General features: G+C 40.5%; 1 protein-coding gene and 1 long non-coding RNA gene across 2 annotated transcripts; one reads left to right on the top strand and one right to left on the bottom strand.

The window, feature by feature from the left end:
• Positions 1-433: 433 nt before the first annotated feature.
• On the bottom strand, positions 434-1263 carry LOC117153068. The gene is made up of 3 exons (XR_004463485.1): positions 1228-1263; positions 948-1067; positions 434-472 (listed from the first exon to the last, which is right to left on the bottom strand). It is a non-coding gene; the product is annotated as an uncharacterized LOC117153068 (long non-coding RNA).
• An 8971-nt stretch (positions 1264-10234) lies between these two features.
• LOC113168425 (zinc finger protein 271-like) lies at positions 10235-19951 on the top strand. Its single transcript, XM_026369442.1, has 2 exons — positions 10235-11654; positions 17097-19951. The coding sequence occupies exons 1-2, from the start codon at positions 10236-10238 to the stop codon at positions 17973-17975; spliced, it is 2298 nt and encodes a 765-aa protein (XP_026225227.1). The 5' UTR covers position 10235; the 3' UTR covers positions 17976-19951.
• The last annotated feature ends 189 nt before the right edge of the window (positions 19952-20140 follow it).

The raw sequence follows: 20140 nt of genomic DNA, 5'->3' as shown, positions 1-20140 counted from the left end.
ACTGCTCTGCAGACAGTCAGCCAGCTCCTCCTGCTTCATTCTCCTCAGGAAGTTCAATGTGATCTTCAGAAATGCCTCTCTGCTGCTCCTCCTCTGCTCTTCATCCTCACCATCAAACACCTCCTCATCCTCCCACTGACTCTCTAACCATCCTCTGTATCCTGAATTCAGAACCTTCTGGATCTTCTTCAGCTCGTTCTTCACAAAAGTGACAATGTTCTCCTCCAGCAGCTGGAACAGAAACTATATGAATGACACAATCCAACTCCAAATCATGGAGCCAAACATCAGATCCATGTTGGACAGACTGACAATCCACTGGTCTAAAAAGTGCAGCATGGAGATTATTGGGAACACAACAGATGGAAAAGTAGTAGTTGGACATATACAGACCAGAAATATGGAGTCCAGCTGTGTTGGATGCTGCTGGGCAGACTGACCACTGGGAACCTCTGAGCTCTCCTGGTCCACTCTGTGGAGGAATCATCAAGAATGAGCTCACAGTATGTCTGTCCACACAGAGACACACACAAGGTAAAGGTCCATGAAGACAGATTTGATGTGAACAGTGAATCAGAGACTCCCTGTAGTGGTGAAGCTTTACTGTCACCAGTCACTTTGGTTTAGTCTCAGCAGCTCTGAACAACAGATATCTCTGCCTCCCTCACTGAACAATGCTCAAGTGTTGGAACAAGGCATCTAGAGACAGAGTCAGCTTGGATCACACTGGTTGTACTTGGCAGCTCCCAGTCTGAATATGTTGATCCATGATCAGAGTGTTTGGTGGAAGAATAGTGAAGAAAGCTTCTCTTTCAAATCAACAGTTCAAACACAAATCAACTTACTCACATCAGAAATATCCAGAAATCCAAAGAACACAACAATTTATCATCAGAGAAAGTTTACATCATATTGTTCAGACTGATTTTAAACTCACAACAACTTACTCTGTGTCTGATGAAGGTTCATGTTTAAAATCAATAGGACATCCCTTTGAACAGTCGCTCTTGAAGGACAGACAGCTGGGTTCAGGTCCTGGTCCAGGAGATTCTGGTCTTTGATGGGACCTGATAGAAAAACAACTTTGGTGACGCTCACATATTCAGTCAAAGTTTCCTTCATAAATGACAAATAGAATCAGAAGAATAGTAAAAATGTCCTGATGAAATATTCAATTCTAGATGAGACTTGGAGACAGAATCAGTCCGATGGTCTCAGTCATCTCACCTCTGAGCTTTGGTCTGGCTCTCATGGTCCCCACACAGAGTGGTTTTAGAGGGAGGGACTCCCTCCTCTCTGTCCTCACACTGATCCATGCTGCTGAATCCACATCCACATCAGCTCACACACACTTTCTACCTTCATGTGGAGAGGAAACACAAATCATTGATGTGCAGTGAAAACTGAAATCCTCCTTTCCATCATTTCTCCTGGACAAAGATCAGCTGCTCCTCCACTGATTGGCTCTTCTTTCCTCTTTCATATCAGTGTCACTTGAATGCAGTCAGACAGCAGTGGGAGGCAGAGGAAGCTGCCGTCAGCTGCTCTACTTCTACTATCAGTCCACTAGATGGAGGCATGAAGCTGCAGCCCAGCACACACAGGATGATGGACCAACATTTACACTCACTGACACACAGAAGGACTGAGATCCACTGATTTGATCAGACACAAAGTCTCTGTCTACAGAAAATGACTTGATCCAACAAACTACATCTGATTATTTCACAACAACTGGACTGAAGTTGGTTCAGTTCAAAGTGAACTACATGACAACAGTCAATCATCTCACTGACGTCAGAGTTTCTAACAACAGTCGCTCAACTGAATGAAAACTATTGATGTCTCACTGTGGAAATACTCAGTACTGTTCAAAGTACAAGTACTGCACTCTAAGTTAGACTGAAGTTAGTTCGGCTTCAACTCTACTTCTACTTGATTCTATTGCTTCTAACAGTGAGAGAAGTTACAGACATTATTTCTGTGTAGACATTAGTTCAGAATTAGATCAGACTTACCAGTGTGTTCAGACCAAATATGAAGAATTCAGAAAAATGAAAGAAAGGATTGATTTAGTAAATTCTCTCACACTGTTCTGCTTCTTCCTCCTCAGATATCGTTCACTGTTGATACGATTATAGTCCAGAAGTGATCAGTTTTCTTTTCTCATGTTGATTTAGGAAGTTTCAGCTTCCAGTCACATGATTGGTTAAGTCTTCACTGGTTGGTCACATGACCTGAACGTCCTACTGCTGAGAGTAATGTTAGTTTGTGGATTTACTTTAACAAGCAGCAGCAGATTTCAGCTGTTTCTAGTGGAACAAACTAACAGTAGTTAGTGTGAACAGCATCAGAAAGAGGAAAACACAGACTAATGTCACTGACATTAACTTTACATGGAGATAATTCACTGCAGCACGACCATCAGAGGAACTGAAACTAATCTTTATAAAGGAACCAGAGATCATAGGAGGAGGATGTGGATGATTTAGTGCTGAGAGCACAAGTGTTTGACAAGTGTTTTTTCTATATGTCGTCTGATAAGAGTGAAAGAATAAAGATGCAGAGTCACCATCACGTCGACGTGATCAGATCAAGAAGAGTAAAAAACAAGTTGAACGTCAGCGTTTGTAGAGAGTGGTCAAATAGGATTTAATGTTTTATTTATGGATAAAGACTTAACTCAAAATAGCTGTTTGATGACAACTTTATTAACTAATGATCAGCTCTAATGTGACTAATATCCCATCCAGCTGTTGCGTAGATACATGTGATACTGACTCTATGTGAACACAGATGTGATGAAACAGCTGTAAATACTGATCAATGGACTGATGGAGAAACAATCTGAGGATTTACTGCCCCCCAGTGGTCACACTGACTCACTACAAAACTCACTGATCATCAGGATCAATATGAACTGATCTGTATTGATGTCATGGTGAGAGACACCAACAGTCCAGAAAACTGTAGATTCAGGTCTGAAAGCTCTGTTCTGTTCTGTGGTTCGTGTATTTAAAGTAAACTGAATCCAGAGTGAGTGCTGGGAGGAACAGACTCATTATTCTGTGTCAATATGTCCTGAAGATGAAGAGACAACGAATCAAACATGTTGAGTGTGTGATGCCCCTGTCTAGAGGATAGGAGCTCGACATACGAGGGAAGAAAAGTCTGTTTCCTCCCTGGTCCACAAACCAAAGTCTTAGGAGAAAGAGATAAGAATGGAACTATTTAGACCTTCTATCAACATCCAAACTAACACAAGACTCCACAACACACAATAAACCTTAAAAAGGTTTGGAGACCGAGGATGGACCAGAGAGCTGCTGCCCGCAGGACTGTTGGGGACCAGATGTTTAAAGGATGGAGCAGTTCAGGATGGTCCTGTGACATCCAACCACACACAACAGGAGCACTCACTCTGACACCAAAACACAGGCTCACCAAACAGAGAAATAATCCAACCAGAACTGGAACAAGTGAATCTTCAGCTTAACTCCACCTGCATCTTTAAATCCTCTCTCATTATTTCAGGGTTGCTGGTTTCAACTGAAGAGTGGGTGGAGGTGGTGGTGTGTTCAGAGTGGGTGGAGGTGGTGGTCTGTCTAGAGTGGGTGGAGGTGGTGGTTGTGTGTTCATAGTGGGTGGAGGTGGTGGTGTCTCCCTCTGATCTTTGTTCTTATTGATAAAAACTTCTCGATCAAACTGAACAAACATTAAAGTAACAGTTGAAAAATGAAGAACTCAGTTGATCTTTTATCTTTTTCCAGTTTCCATAGAAACCTGGTTTCAGTGATTTGATTTTTCTCTGCAGCAGATTTACAGTCGATTGTTGGTCCCACGTGTTTCAAAGGTCCAAATATAATGTTTTTTGAACAAATCTGGAAAAAGCAAAACTAAATAAAACTTTAGGTGTGAGTGAAACGTTTCTGAGAAGAAAGAAACCCAGAGAACGGGTTGGGTTGAGGGTTGAGAGAAGTAGGGTTTAGCAGCAGCAGACCCAGAACCAGTTACTCCACTGGTTGATCTGAGCTATCTGTCAGTTTGCTGCATGGTAAGGAACTAAAATGCTGAAAGACATGGTCATAATGAGTCCAAATCCTGCTCTGGATCCATGTGGACTTCATTACTAACAGTGTGAATGGTTGTTCTGGAGAAGGTTTCAGGTGGGATCAGCTGCAGGAGGATCATTGGGGTTCTGCTGCCGGATGAATGGCCTGGAGCAACAACTGGGATTGTGACTCATACCTGTACATGTATGTTTCTCTGTTGGCTTGTGTGGGGGGGTTCCTCCTGAAGGTTTGTATTTGGAGTCTGGATGAATTAAACCTGAGAAGATCCTCACACTGGGTTTTTCATTCTTCATAGACGTAGCAACCTTCAAACACGTTGTAGGTTTCAGTCTCTTTCCAGTGTGACCCTGATGAATCTCTCATGAAGACAGTGATGATGATTTGGTCCCACTGTTGCTGTGACTGTACCTGAAGACGAGAGTTAGACATCGTTTATCAGATTGGATATTAGTGAAACCCGATCACGCAGGTTCAGGTGTGTATGGGAAGGATTGACTTCCTCCATAAATGTGCATCAGTGTTTTAATCAGTCCAACAGTTCCATCTGCACTTCAGCTAAAATAAACCACTCTACAGCAACTAAACCAATTCACACAGGAATACGGCCGGACATCTGCAAAGAGTGTGGGGCAGACTCTGGTAAGGTACACGTATTAAATATGAAGGGAAGTGTTCACACTGGAGAGAAACCGTACAGGTGAGATCAGTGTGGGAAAAGGTTTGGTCCACACTGGACTTTAATACAGCGGATTCACGTAGAACTGTGAAGACGAGCTCGTCAGATTGGAGCTGGTGCTGTAGCCCTGAACATCTTCCTGAACAACAAGTAGAGAGCAGCTCTGTGTTTCCAAACACTACAACCAGCCTGCTACTGGATCTCATCCCAGCACCTTCACACTCAGCTGGAGCCAACAGAACCACTCATTCAGCTCTCTGGCTTCTGCAGAACATGGAAACACGAGGAAATATTATCTTTACCAAATTTGCTGCTGCTACAGGACGCTTTCACTTGTCGCTAATAGATGACTCACATCGTTTATTTAATGTGTTAATAAAGATGAATTTAACATTTTACATTTCTTGTCAGGATCATAATTCCACATAAAGTGAAACATTTATTCTAATCAGTGAAGTGAGGAACCTGATCATTGTGCTCTAGGTTTTAAATTACCGATGACACTACCTGTCAGTGGTACAGACTGTGCAGTTTGTAGTATCAGCTTTTACTGTACCAGCTATTAGAGCTGCCTAACGACGCTGCACTAATTATCTTAGAACTTAAATAAAGTCCTACACACTGGGCCAGCTGCAGCTCTCTTAGCTATTAGACGTCATTGTTGTCGTCTGTATAGGATGTTTATTTCTTGTTTCTACACCTTGTGCTCAGGTGTTTCATTTTCCCTTTAAGCCCGTTTTTCCCTCTTGTTGCACCTTTATAGCCCAAATGACCCAATGTTTGTTAGAGTTACCAACAATTAGCATCAACTGTCTCTGTACAAAGGTGATATCTTGACCTTTATGTCGATATACACTCACATGTGAAGTGTAGTTCACTATGAGATTTATTCTATACTGTCTGTACTACTGAGATTCAGTCTAATTTGACCTGTGGTCTTAATCAAAGTCCATCTATCCCTCAGTTTAGGTAATAAGAGTATAATTCCCCACAATAATGAAGTTCTCGTTGAGAACAGTGAGGGATCTCATATAGAAACAGAGCGACTACCTGAAGACTCGTCCTCTGAGAGCAGGGAGTCGTCTGCAGGGAGCAGAAGAAGAAGAACAGTGAAGACTAGTATGAATCCTTCGAAGGAGAAAACCAGGCTGATAAAACAGAGGAATTATTTACACTCAGTAACTTTGTTCATGAATTACTGAGAATCCACATTTCCTGTAGCTTATATAAAAAAAACTAATTGAATCTATAAACATACCATGTTCTTTATTTTCCTTTTAAGTCTCTTTAACTGTTTTCTATAAAACCAGGTCTGTGTGTGATCTGGGTCAAAAGAAAACTCAAAATCAAAGAAGCTGATTCTCGCTCTCGTTCTTCTTGCAAGACTTTGAGATCGCGAGATGACCACGACCCAGCATGGCGGCGACAACAAGACCGAATCCAGGTTGGATCGAGTTCTTCAGAGTGGAGGTGAAGGAGAAGATCCAGGACCCGGATCTCATCGACCACAACCAGCACAGTAGCGCAATAAAAGAGGAAAACCAGAACCCAGAGTTTATCGACCAGGACCACAACTGTAGCCGTATAAAAGACAAGAACCAGGACCCGGAGTTCATCGACCAGGACCACAACAGTAGCCTTATAAAAGACAAGAACCAGGACCCGGAGATCATCGACCAGGACCACAACTGTAGCCGTATAAAAGTCAAGAACCAGGACCCGGAGATCATCGACCAGGACCACAACTGTAGCCGTATAAAAGTCAAGAACCAGGACCCGGAGTTCATCGACCAGGACCACAACAGTAGCCTTATAAAAGACAAGAACCAGGACCCGGAGATCATCGACCAGGACCACAACAGTAGCCTTATAAAAGACAAGAACCAGGACCCGGAGTTCATCGACCAGGACCACAACTGTAGCCGTATAAAAGACAAGAACCAGGACCCGGAGTTCATCGACCAGGACCACAACAGTAGCCTTATAAAAGACAAGAACCAGGACCCGGAGATCATCGACCAGGACCACAACAGTAGCCTTATAAAAGACAAGAACCAGGACCCGGAGTTCATCGACCAGGACCACAACTGTAGCCGTATAAAAGACAAGAACCAGGACCCGGAGTTCATCGACCAGGACCACAACTGTAGCCGTATAAAAGACAAGAACCAGGACCCGGAGATCATCGACCAGGACCACAACTGTAGCCGTATAAAAGTCAAGAACCAGGACCCGGAGATCATCGACCAGGACCACAACTGTAGCCGTATAAAAGTCAAGAACCAGGACCCGGAGTTCATCGACCAGGACCACAACTGTAGCCGTATAAAAGACAAGAACCAGGACCCGGAGATCATCGACCAGGACCACAACTGTAGCCGTATAAAAGACAAGAACCAGGACCCGGAGTTCATTGACCAGGACCACAACAGTAGCCTTATAAAAGACAAGAACCAGGACCCGGAGATCATCGACCAGGACCACAACTGTAGCCGTATAAAAGTCAAGAACCAGGACCCGGAGATCATCGACCAGGACCACAACTGTAGCCTTATAAAAGACAAGAACCAGGACCCGGAGATCATCGACCAGGACCACAACTGTAGCCGTATAAAAGTCAAGAACCAGGACCCGAACCAGCAGAGTACCGGTCCCACTGCTCCCACAGATCCAAAAGTCAGTGTTGATGAGTTTTGGATCAGACCTGGACTGAAAATGATCAAGGTTAAAAACTGGTTCCAGCACTGAACTGTGTCAGGAGACGCTGGTTCTCCAAAATCCTGAACCCAGTTATTCCTCAGCAGCTTCAGAGTTTATTTGACCTCTGTCCTGTTTCCTAAATTCATCTTAAAGTCCGATTAAGACCAAGACAGAATTTTATTTAAGAGGTTCGTCGAACGATCAAATCCGAGTTTAGAAACTGGGAACACACTGATCTTCACTGGTTGACTGTGTAACATCAGTGTGAGACGTCTGTGAGAACTTTGAAGCTAAAAGAATTATTATCTTTACTACATGACTGAGAGTTAAGTCTCTCCCTCGCTGCCAGAACAGAACCACTTTCCTGTCATTGGTGAAGAGAAACTACAGACAGTTTAGGACAGGACACTGAGATAGTTGGACTTGTCTTTAAATTCACTCTGTTCAGCAGCTCGAGTCTCCATGAGATCCAACTCTTTTTACTTCCTGTCCATTTAGAAAAAGAGAGGAACGAGGAGACCCAGACGCCACCACTGTCAGCACTGTGACAAAGTCTTCAGGTCGTCATCAGACTTACGGATTCATCAGGTCGTTCACACTGGAGAGAAACCGTCCAGCTGTGACCAGTGTGGTAAAACCTTCACTCAGAGAAGCAACCTAAAAACGCATCAACGTCTTCATACGGGAGCACGGCTGTACGTCTGTGGCCAGTGTGGAGCGGCTTTCACTACACTGCATTGTCTAAAAATCCACCAACATGTTCACACTGGAGAGAAATCGTATGGGTGAGATCAGTGTGGTAGAACGTTCTCCTTCAGCAGTAACTTAAAAGCCCATCAGCGAGCTCATAGGGGAGCACGGCCTCACAGCTGCAACCAGTATGGAGCAGCTTTCACCAGATTAAGCGGACTAAAAATCCATCAGCGTGTTCACACTGGAGAGAAACCGTACTGGTGTGATCAGTGCGGAAGATCCTTCTCTCGACACTGGAACCTAAAAACACAAGCGTGTTCACACTAGTGAGAAACCTAAGTGTGGAAAAAATAAATGAGCTCCAGTGTAGTTACTGGGATGAAACCAGTACAACTGTGTCCATCAGTGTGTTTGAACGTTGTGTCTGTTGGTGGCAGAACAACACGTCCCCCAGATTCACCAGAGACCTGTGGTCCGTCGTTGGTAGTCTTCAGGTGGTCTCAGCCACACATGAAGGCCAGGTCAGAAAAACAACCTGCAGGTGACCATCAGAGTGTTAAGGTGCTGCTCCAGTCCAGTCAGAACTGCTGAATGCTTCTGAGTCAGAGGGGAAACATCTTCAAGATCTTAAAGTCCAGTTGTCCCTGAACAGCACCTTGTGGGGTAACTATGACCTGGATGACTGAGAGTCTCCACAGACTCTCTTCCTCTCATAGTTTGAAACCCACGAACACATTAAACCAAACATTTCAGAGCTCTTTTTTTCCAGAGCCAGTTGCCCAAAGCCTCTGGTTCTGTTGTTGCTGTTGCTCTTTGGGGAACCGCTGAGGTGTCAATGGTTCCTCATTTTTACAGCACAAACTGGCTAAATGTAAGAAATACATGGCAAAGAGTGAATTATTGAGACGTCTGCGGGGAACTTTGTGTTGGTTTACACTTAATTTAGAAATGAGGCAGCACCTCTCTGTGTGATGATCTCTCCTTTCATCCAGCTCATCCTCTCAGCTGGTATCAGTAGAGTGGTGAGTGTGAACATGATCCCTGGTAAAAATGAGGATCTATAGGTTCTCTAATCTCCCACCCCGATCACAGTAACCAGGTTTCCTGTTTACATGACTCGTAGTGGAGAAAGCTGACAGTAACCTGGTTACAACTTGTGGAGTGGAGTGAAAATGTTATCATGGTTTGATTCCTGGTTCCTCTTGGCTACTTGTCGAGGTGTTAAGGTTCTGATATGTTCTGTCTGGCAGCTTTCCAACCACAAATTCCCAAAGGGAAAAACCACAGACTGATTCCGTATCTCACCTCCCTGATTATAGTTTTTGTTGTTAATCTGTTCTGTATTTTTGTTCTATACTTCACATTTATTCTGTTCATGTTAATTTATTCTGTTCACGTTTTTGATTTCTACTTCTGTGGCTCCTGATTTTTCTTCTTTCTGGGTCAATAAATTAATCAACAATGTGTGAATTTAGTTGAACCTTGAAAGTTGTTTTTACATTTTACGTGTACATGTTTTATTATTTAAACCGATTTTAATGTTTTTGCTAAAGCCTTTAAAAATTGTTCTGCACTTTGGTCAATTTCTGTTATTTTTATGTTGGTTATACAGTCAGTTTGATTTGATAATGTTTTTTCAACAGCTCTGAATAAGAAGAAGCTCCTGTTTGTTGTACAGTTCATTTTCAATCAGTTATTCAGATAGAAAATCAGAGAAATCCTGAGACATGCTGGACGTGATGGTTGTGTGATGAAGAGGAGTGATGTCCCTGAAATCTCTACATGTTCTCTGGTTACAGTTCTCAACAGTTTGACTGAAAAATAAAACACTATCAGCTTCACAACAACTGTGGAAAAGACATTAAAATAAAGGTTTCATATGTTTAATGACTTTTCTAACATACGTCAGGAGGGGAGAATAATTTTAAACACTCTCTACATTTCTTTAATTACCTTAATACCGAGTTTAAAATCGTGTTTCTTTATATTTTATTCATATTTTCAGTCAGCTGGAACTAAGGGGGCGGGGCTTAGACAAGGTTCACATCATCTCGAGAGAACTTCGAGATCCCGCGAGATCTCCACGGGACAACATGGCGGCGACAGTGACACACAACAACAGTGTGGAGCAGAACGAGATGAAGGTGGAAGACCAGGATCCGGGGTTTATCGACCAGGACCCGGGGTTTATCGACCAGGACCCGGGGTTTATCGACCAGGACCCGGGGTTTAGCGACCAGGACCCGGGGTTTATCGACCAGGACCCGGGGTTTATCGACCAGGACCCGGGGTTTATCGACCAGGACCCGGGGTTTATCGACCAGGACCCGGGGTTTAGCGATCAGGATCCCTGCGACAGAGGACTGAAAGAGGAAATAGAGGACCCAGATTTCACTGAACGGCACCAGATCAAGAACGAAGTCAAGGAGGAAGACCAGGACCAGGACTTCATAAACCATCACAAGTATAAGAACGAAGTCAAGGAGGAAGACCAGGACCAGGACTTTATAAACCATCACAAGTATAAGAACGAAGTCAAGGAGGAAGACCAGGACCAGGACTTTATAAACCACCACAAGTATAAGAACGAAGTCAAGGAGGAAGACCAGGACCAGGACTTTATAAACCACCACAAGTATAAGATCGAAATCAAGGAGGAAGACCAGGACCAGGACTTTATAAACCACCACAAGTATAAGATCGAAATCAAGGAGGAAGACCAGGACCAGGACTTTATAAACCACCACAAGTATAAGATCGAAATCAAGGAGGAAGACCAGGACCAGGACTTCATAAACCATCACAAGTATAAGAACGAAGTCAAGGAGGAAGACCAGGACCAGGACTTCATAAACCATCACAAGTATAAGATCGAAATCAAGGAGGAAGACCAGGACCAGGACTTCATAAACCATCACAAGTATAAGATCGAAATCAAGGAGGAAGACCAGGACCAGGACTTCATAAACCATCACAAGTATAAGAACGAAGTCAAGGAGGAAGACCAGGACCAGGACTTCATAAACCATCACAAGTATAAGAACGAAGTCAAGGAGGAAGACCAGGACCAGGACTTCATAAACCATCACAAGTATAAGATCGAAATCAAGGAGGAAGACCAGGACCAGGACTTCATAAACCATCACAAGTATAAGAACGAAGTCAAGGAGGAAGACCAGGACCAGGACTTTATAAACCACCACAAGTATAAGAACGAAGTCAAGGAGGAAGACCAGGACCAGGACTTTATAAACCACCACAAGTATAAGATCGAAATCAAGGAGGAAGACCAGGACCAGGACTTTATAAACCACCACAAGTATAAGATCGAAATCAAGGAGGAAGACCAGGACCAGGACTTCATAAACCACCACAAGTATAAGATCGAAATCAAGGAGGAAGACCAGGACCAGGACTTCATCGACCAGGATCACCACAACACCGGTATCACGGAGGAAAACCAGGACCCGGACCACAGGAGCTCGGACGCTGCTGCTCCCACAGATCATCAGGTGAGTTTAAAACTAGATCATTCATAACTTCTAATTAGTGATGATTGTTAGAGCTGATTAAACATCTTTAATGGATTTAAAACAGTAACTACATAGTTAAAATAAACTAAACCACGATCATAGTTAAAATAAACTAAACTACGATCATAGTTAAAATAAACTAAACTACGATCATAGTTAAAATAAACTAAAGTTACGATCATAGTTAAAATAAACTAAACTGCGATCATAGTTAAAATAAACTAAAGTTACGATCATAGTTAAAATAAACTAAACTGCGATCATAGTTAAAATAAACTAAACTACGATCATAGTTAAAATAAACTAAACTACGATCATAGTTAAAATAAACTAAACTACGATCATAGTTAAAATAAACTAAAGTTACGATCATAGTTAAAATAAACTAAACTGCGATCATAGTTAAAATAAACTAAACTACGATCATAGTTAAAATAAACTAAACTACGATCATAGTTAAAATAAACTAAACTACGATCATAGTTAAAATAAACTAAAGTTACGATCATAGTTAAATAAACTAAACTGCGATCATAGTTAAAATAAACTAAAGTTACGATCATAGTTAAAATAAACTAAACTGCGATCATAGTTAAAATAAACTAAACTACGATCATAGTTAAAATAAACTAAACTACGATCATAGTTAAAATAAACTAAACTACGATCATAGTTAAAATAAACTAAAGTTACGATCATAGTTAAATAAACTAAACTGCGATCATAGTTAAAATAAACTAAACTACGATCATAGTTAAAATAAACTAAATTACGATCATAGTTAAAATAAACTAAACTACGATCATAGTTAAAATAAACTAAACTGCGATCATAGTTAAAATAAACTAAACTACGATCATAGTTAAAATAAACTAAAGTTACGATCATAGTTAAAATAAACTAAACTACGATCATAGTTAAAATAAACTAAACTACGATCATAGTTAAAATAAACTAAACTACGATCATAGTTAAAATAAACTAAACTACGATCATAGTTAAAATAAACTAAACTACGATCATAGTTAAAATAAACTAAACTACGATCATAGTTAAAATAAACTAAAGTTACGATCATAGTTAAAATAAACTAAACTGCGATCATAGTTAAAATAAACTAAAGTTACGATCATAGTTAAAATAAACTAAACTGCGATCATAGTTAAAATAAACTAAACTACGATCATAGTTAAAATAAACTAAACTACGATCATAGTTTAAAATAAACTAAACTACGATCATAGTTAAAATAAACTAAAGTTACGATCATAGTTAAATAAACTAAACTGCGATCATAGTTAAAATAAACTAAAGTTACGATCATAGTTAAAATAAACTAAACTGCGATCATAGTTAAAATAAACTAAACTACGATCATAGTTAAAATAAACTAAAGCTACGATCATAGTTAAAATAAACTAAAGTACGATCATAGTTAAATAAACTAAACTACGATCATAGTAAAATAAACTAAAGTTACGATCATAGTTAAAATAAACTAAACTACGATCATAGTTAAAATAAACTAAAGTTACGATCATAGTTAAAATAAACTAAACTACGATCATAGTTAAAATAAACTAAACTACGATCATAGTTAAAATAAACTAAAGTTACGATCATAGTTAAATAAACTAACTGTGATCATAGTTAAAATAAACTAAACTACGATCATAGTTAAAATAAACTAAACTGTGATCATAGTTAAAATAAACTAAACTACGATTATAGTTAAAATAAACTAAAGTTACGATCATAGTTAAAATAAACTAAACTGTGATCATAGTTAAAATAAACTAAACTGTGATCATAGTTAAAATAAACTAAACTACGATCATAGTTAAAATAAACTAAACTGTGATCATAGTTAAAATAAACTAAACTACGATCATAGTTAAAATAAACTAAATCTATGATCATAGTTAAAATAAACTAAACTGTGATCATAGTTAAAATAAACTAAATCTACGATCATAGTTAAAATAAACTAAAGTTACGATCATAGTTAAAATAAACTAAAGTTACGATCATAGTTAAAATAAACTAAAGTTATGATCATAGTTAAAATAAACTAAACTACGATCATAGTTAAAATAAACTAAAGTTATGATCATAGTTAAAATAAACTAAAGTTATGATCATAGTTAAAATAAACTAAACTGTGATCATAGTTAAAATAAACTAAACTACGATCATAGTTAAAATAAACTAAACTACGATCATAGTTAAAATAAACTAAACTACGATCATAGTTAAAATAAACTAAAGTTACGATCATAGTTAAAATAAACTAAATCTATGATCATAGTTAAAATAAACTAAACTACGATCATAGTTAAAATAAAATAAACTGTGATCATAGTTAAAATAAACTAAACTATGATCATAGTTAAAATAAACTAAACTACGATCATAGTTAAAATAAACTAAACTGTGATCATAGTTAAAATAAACTAAACTATGATCATAGTTAAAATAAACTAAATCTATGATCATAGTTAAAATAAACTAAATCTATGATCATAGTTAAAATAAACTAAACTGTGATCATAGTTAAAATAAACTAAACTGTGATCATAATCAGTCCGACTGCAGAGTGAAGCATCAGTCAGCTGTAGTTGATGAACCAACACCCACACTCACTGATGATGATACCGTTCAACAACAGAATTCAGTCACTGGACCCAAACTGAAGCTGAAGCCCGGCTGTGAAGGAGAACAGTGAAGCATCAGCAGGTCTGAGGCTCAGTTAAACTGTGTTATCACCCTGCTCTCTCTCCCTGTTTACTGTGATCATATCACCAGTTATCACTAACGAAGCACAGATATGATCTCTGTGAAGAAAACTAGTCCAGCCCAGCAGTCAGCTGGACCACATCTCACACATGTTTACAGACAAACTGAAGTAACCTACAATCTGATCCTCATGAAGTCTGTTGATCATCATGATCATCATGTTTCCCTCTGTCTCGTCCTTCTCTGACTTTGTTCAGTGAAACGTATTGGTCGCTAATGGTAGTGTCAACACAGTGTCTGCTGTTTTAAACTAACCTTTTTATTCAGACTGGTACTAAACACCTGCTAAAGTAGTCACAGGTTTAATACGTCTGCTCCTCTCCTCCTTTAGTTTAGTGTCGCACATTAACCATGGTGGTGCAGAGCAATCCAACGTGTGAGTCAATGGGATTGTTTTACTATTATTCCAGATGAGCTATTGTGAGCTCAGGCACTGAAGGCAGTTCCTCCACGCCAAACTCACTCCTCCATGTCTTTATGGACCTTGCTTTGTGCACTAGTGTGCAGTCATGTTGGTGGGGAAATTGATACTGTCATAAACTTGCTGTGAATATATTGACCCAATTTCATTTATCTATTTACATATTCTGTATATATATTGAGTTTTTCGGTATTGATGTTATTGTGTATTTATGTTTGTGTATTTATGTTGGTGTTGGATCTTTCCTGGTTGTGGTTCCTTTTCTTTCTGTCTGTTTTGAGAACAATGGTAATGAGGCAAAACAATTTCCCTCTGGGATCAATAAAGTTTTTTGAATCTTGAATCTTGAATCTTGAACAGGAAGTGGGTCATCCCCAAACTCCTGAACTCCTGAAAACAACCCTAGACTACAAAATGCTGCTGCTCAGCCATGGAACCTTATTCCATGAAGTTCTCTTTGTACCTGGATGTCTGTAGCTGTTGAGTGTGCAGACTGTTGCCGACGTCTGCATGCTGTGTTCTTCAGCACGCGCAGACCCTGTCTGTCATTCTACGTGGTCTACCACTTTGTGGCTGAGCTGCTGTAGTTCCCAGTTGATTCCACTTTGTTATAATGTCACTAACAGTTGACTGTGGAACAATTAGTAGCAAGGGGAGTTCACAGATGGACTTATCATGGTACCACGTTTGAATTCACTGGCTAGGTGCTTGATTTTATACATCTGAAGCCAGGGAGGTTATTGGAATAACTGAATCCAAAGATTTGGAGGGGGGGGGGGGTCCCAATACTTTGATGAGAATGTTTATATAAACTCCTTGTTGGTTTGGTGTGGTGGACTATAAATTGCTATGACTATTCATTCTATGAATTGCAGGTGGCTGCAGGAACAATTTGATGCTCAAACCATTCAGAAAGTAAACAGGACAGAGAAGACAGTGGTCCATTCATGACACATAACAGTGAGACAAAGAAAAATGTTTTATCTGCTAAGAAAGATTGTGTGATTGACAACAGGTCCGAACAAGGTGGAGGCGGCCGTATTTGAATTAGGATTTTTCGTCTTTTACAGATGTTTTTCACATTTCCTTATCACAGCGGAGCTGGAGGAGTCTGTGGGGAGGAAGTCAGCTGCTCTCCATGATGTTCAGCATCCTCCTCTCCACAACCTGCTCCATGGGCTCCAGTGAAGCCCACAGCACAGAGCCAGCCTTCTTGATCAGTTTGTTCAAGTTAAGCTGTTTGAACTTTGATGAGCTGCAGCAACAGAATCCCAGGACTACAGGAAGAAACATTCAAAAGTTAATCAAAAACTCTGGGGAAACAAGCAACTGCATAAAGTCACGTTTGGCCTCATTCGGTGTGTGATGCTCGGACTGGGGCTGAGGAGGCACAGTGACTCGATTCAGTGGTTTGGTCGGTGAATTTTCCCTCCATACTGTAGCCAGTAGCTCACCAAACAACTCCAACATTAACTCATTAGATAGATGAAATGTTTTTTATTCCAAAGTGGTAAACATGCGTATTTCTATCCTACTACTCCAAATAACAGCATCCAAGCACAAGTAGACTGCACCTCCTTTTTAAATATGAACACTTCAGATAGAACACGTGCAAGTTTTTTTACTGGGGCTGTTAAGTTTAGACCTTTAGTACAACTGCAAGTGAACCACAAAGACCTCAACATGTTCACACTGGATAATAACGGTACTGTGATCAGTGTGGGAAACTTTTTGCTTGGTCACTGTTGGGTGGTGTTCAGCATTTTATAACAGTAACAAAGCAGGTTCTGCACTGTACCCACAGCATTTATTTTTTATTTATATAATAGTTCCACTTCCTGATGTGATGTTCCTCGTTACACTCAATTTCCAATAGTGTCAGGTCCTTTTGATTCATCCAGAGGCCAAGTTGATTAATCGATACTCCAGTAATTAACATGAACATGTGGAGATTATGGGTTGTAGGTCTTCTACCACATGTTTTGTTATTTCCCTGGGGGCTGTGCAGCTTTAAATACAGCTCAGTGACAACAGTACTTATTCAGTCCCTCCATGAATATGTGATGTCACAATCATCTCATGCAAATTAAAAAGAGATTTGTCTGGATGTCTTCAAAATGACACTGTACTTACTCAATATAAGGTTTTCAGCAGTTTGTGTCACTATGAGATTTAACTACTTCCACTTCTGTCTGTCTATTTAGAACTGGAGAGGAGAAAAGAGACCCAAACATCACCGCTGTCAGCACTGTGACAAAGTTTTCAAGTCAACCTCAACCCTCAGGTGTCACCAGGTCGTTCACACTGGAGAGAAACCGTACAGCTGTCACCACTGTGGTAAAATGTTCACCCAGAAAAGCAACCTAACCGTCCACCAGCGGCTTCATACAGGAACGAAGCCATTCAGCTGCAAGCAGTGTGGGGCGGCCTTCACCACATTTCACTGTCTCAAAATCCACCACCACGTTCACACCGGAGAGAAACCGTACACCTGTGAGCAGTGTGGCAAAGGTTTCACTCAGAAAAGTAACTTACAGGCCCATCAACAAATTCATACAGGAGCACGGCCGTACAGCTGCAACCAGTGTCAGGCAGCTTTCACCAGATCGAGTGTTCTGAAAATCCATCAACGTGTTCACACTGGAGAGAAACCGTACAGCTGTGACCAGTGTGGCAAGAGTTTCAGTCAGAGAAATAACCTAAAGATCCATCAACGCGTTCATACTGGAGAGAAACCGTACAGCTGCAATCAGTGTGAGAAAGCTTTCACCACATCCAGTGAACTAAATAGGCACCTCCTCGTTCACGCTGGAGAGAAACGTTACTGGTGTGACCACTGTGGAAAATCTTTCTATTCACTGAGTTGTCTAAAAAGGCATCAGAGAGTTCACACTGGAGAAAAGCCTTACTGGTGTGAGCAGTGTGGAAAAACCTTCTCTCGACTTAATAATCTGAAACTGCACCAGAAAGTTCACGTCGAAGAGAAACCGTACAAGTGTGATCAGTGTGGAAAAACGTTTTCCAGACTCAATAATCTAAAAATGCACCAGAGAGTTCACTTTAGAGTAAAATCTTACTGGTGAGATCAGTGTGGAAACGGGTTTCATGACAGAAGATTACAGCACAGGTGGATTCACACCTGTGACAAAGTGTGAAGGTGTGGTCGGGTTTCACAAACTGTTTATGTAACAAAACATGAGAATCAGACTGTTCTGGTCACTTTAGCAGAGACAGTAGTTGTTCTACTGTACCTACTGTGCTGCAGCTACATTAGTAGCAGCTACAGTTAAAACAGTCGCTCCAGGAATTTGAAACTTAAGTTAGTTTTTTCATCAGTGAATCCAAAACTATCACAAACCTTTGCACAGTGTGGATCACTGATCTAATATGGCGGCAAAACAGATGCATTTTAGGAGCTCTGAGCTCTACACAGGACCTGCCTTCAGTCTTTATACTAAGTGTGTCCTGATTGAGAATCTAAGTGTCGCAGCTCTTTTGAAAATGGGTTTGTAGGAAGAAAAGAAACAGACAAAAGAGAAATCCTCCGTCATCAAACTCAAAAACAAAACATGATACAGTTGCAGCATTATATAAAACCAGTAATACAGTCTTTCAGAAACTCCTTCTACTATTGTTTTGGTTCAAATGAAGCTAATTAATTCATCTTTACTCATTTTCCATCAAACCAAGTTCCAGCACTGGTTTGATCTGGCTTCTTGTTCCTACAGCCTAACAACTGGCTCTTGACCCAGAAAAACTGGTTCCAGTTCTTAGACCACGTTCAGACTGCAGGTTTTTTACTGTGTCTGTTCACATCATTGGTGAACTGTCAGTAACGTGACGTCACAGGCAGCACGTCGTGTACACAGAAGTAAACATGTGTGAACCCTCGAGTTTAGCTTGGACAGAGGTGTCCCCCCTCTCTCCTGTCCTAAACCTCACTGTTCCTCCACCTCCATCACCTACGTCAGCCATGTTTGTTGTTATCCAAGCTCCAGCCGGTGCAGAGTTGTGACGTCTGTCGCACGTCAGTGATGTTAAAGTGGGTGCTCTAGCATTTATGTTCAGCTGCCACCTTTTAGGCTCCATTTCAGAAACACCGGTGATTGAAGATGTGGAGGTGGGACAGATGTCAAAACTGTGTCAGGAAACACTGAAGACAAACCACCATGATGTACAGCTACTTTCTCTCTGTAAACGTTCTGTTGTCGTCTGTTTGCAGTGTTGTTTTCTGACTGTGTCACCAAGTTAGTGAAGCTGTTTCCTTATTTTAATTGTGTTTTGTTAAGTTGCAGCTCGTTGAGCTCGAACCTCGTCACACTGTGATCTGTGTCTGAAACGTTCAGGGCCTGAAGTCACGGTTTTACTGTGACTGGAGATAAACAGCTCCAAGGCCGAGGATACCTGCAGAGGAGAACAGAGAGAGAGAGGGAGACATACAGACAACTACAAATAAAGAAAGATGGTACAGAGGCAACAAGAGGCAGGAAATGTAAGAACAGTCAGCAGCTGTCGAGGTTAATTAACAGGTCAGTAACAGGACGTAGAGAGTCAGAGTCTGAAGCAAAGATCAGGTTCATTCTGAGAATAATGTAATGTTATTAATTAATGAATTATTAAAGTGTCTAGTTATTAGATTTTTTATTTTTATTTTGAAATGTCACATTATTTTAGTTGTTTAACTTCTAATGATCCAGACTATAGCCCGTGTTTGATCCCACTGAGTCGAGGACTCTGACGCTGAATTAAATCAAACACCTGAGTCATACCTGGCTCACCTGGATCTGGTGCACCTGTCAGCGTGTGGAGGAAGGATGCAGCAGGTCGGAGCCTCCGTCACTCTCAGTGAACAGTGGAGATCTGATCACCTGCAGACTGATTAGCGTGAACTGTCTCTCACCTCCCTGATCCTGTTGTTCTTCTTATTAATACTGCAGTTATTGATCTGCTGTGTTTTTGTACTATACTACAGATTTGTGATTGAAGTTTTACTCCACGGCTCTGGAACCTGAATTTCCTCTTCGGAGGATCAGTGAAGTTTTGTCCCTGTCAAATAAAAACTCACAGAATAAGAACTGAGTCGCGACTTTTAATGAGTCTCAGTTGTTTTTACATAATATTTTTCTTTTTCTACTTTAATAATAAAATCCTGCTTCAGTAAACAGCTCATTTATTCTGAGTCTGTTTTTACAGCTGAACAGTCGTTTTAAGATAAATAACTGTAATTGTGCTGTTAAAGGGTCTTTAC

This window comes from Anabas testudineus, chromosome 18 (assembly GCF_900324465.2).
Source record: "Anabas testudineus chromosome 18, fAnaTes1.2, whole genome shotgun sequence".
NCBI classification, from domain to species: Eukaryota; Metazoa; Chordata; class Actinopteri; order Anabantiformes; family Anabantidae; genus Anabas; species Anabas testudineus.
This window is presented reverse-complemented; position numbering and strand designations above follow the sequence as displayed.

Bases quoted from the DNA above. Each gene is read 5' to 3' on its own strand.
- LOC113168425 (XM_026369442.1), top strand. From the start codon at position 10,236: ATGGCGGCGACAGTGACACACAACAACAGTGTGGAGCAGAACGAGATG. The intron at 11,655-17,096 runs GTGAGTTTAAAA...CTGTCTATTTAG, and splicing joins CTGCTCCCACAGATCATCAG to AACTGGAGAGGAGAAAAGAG.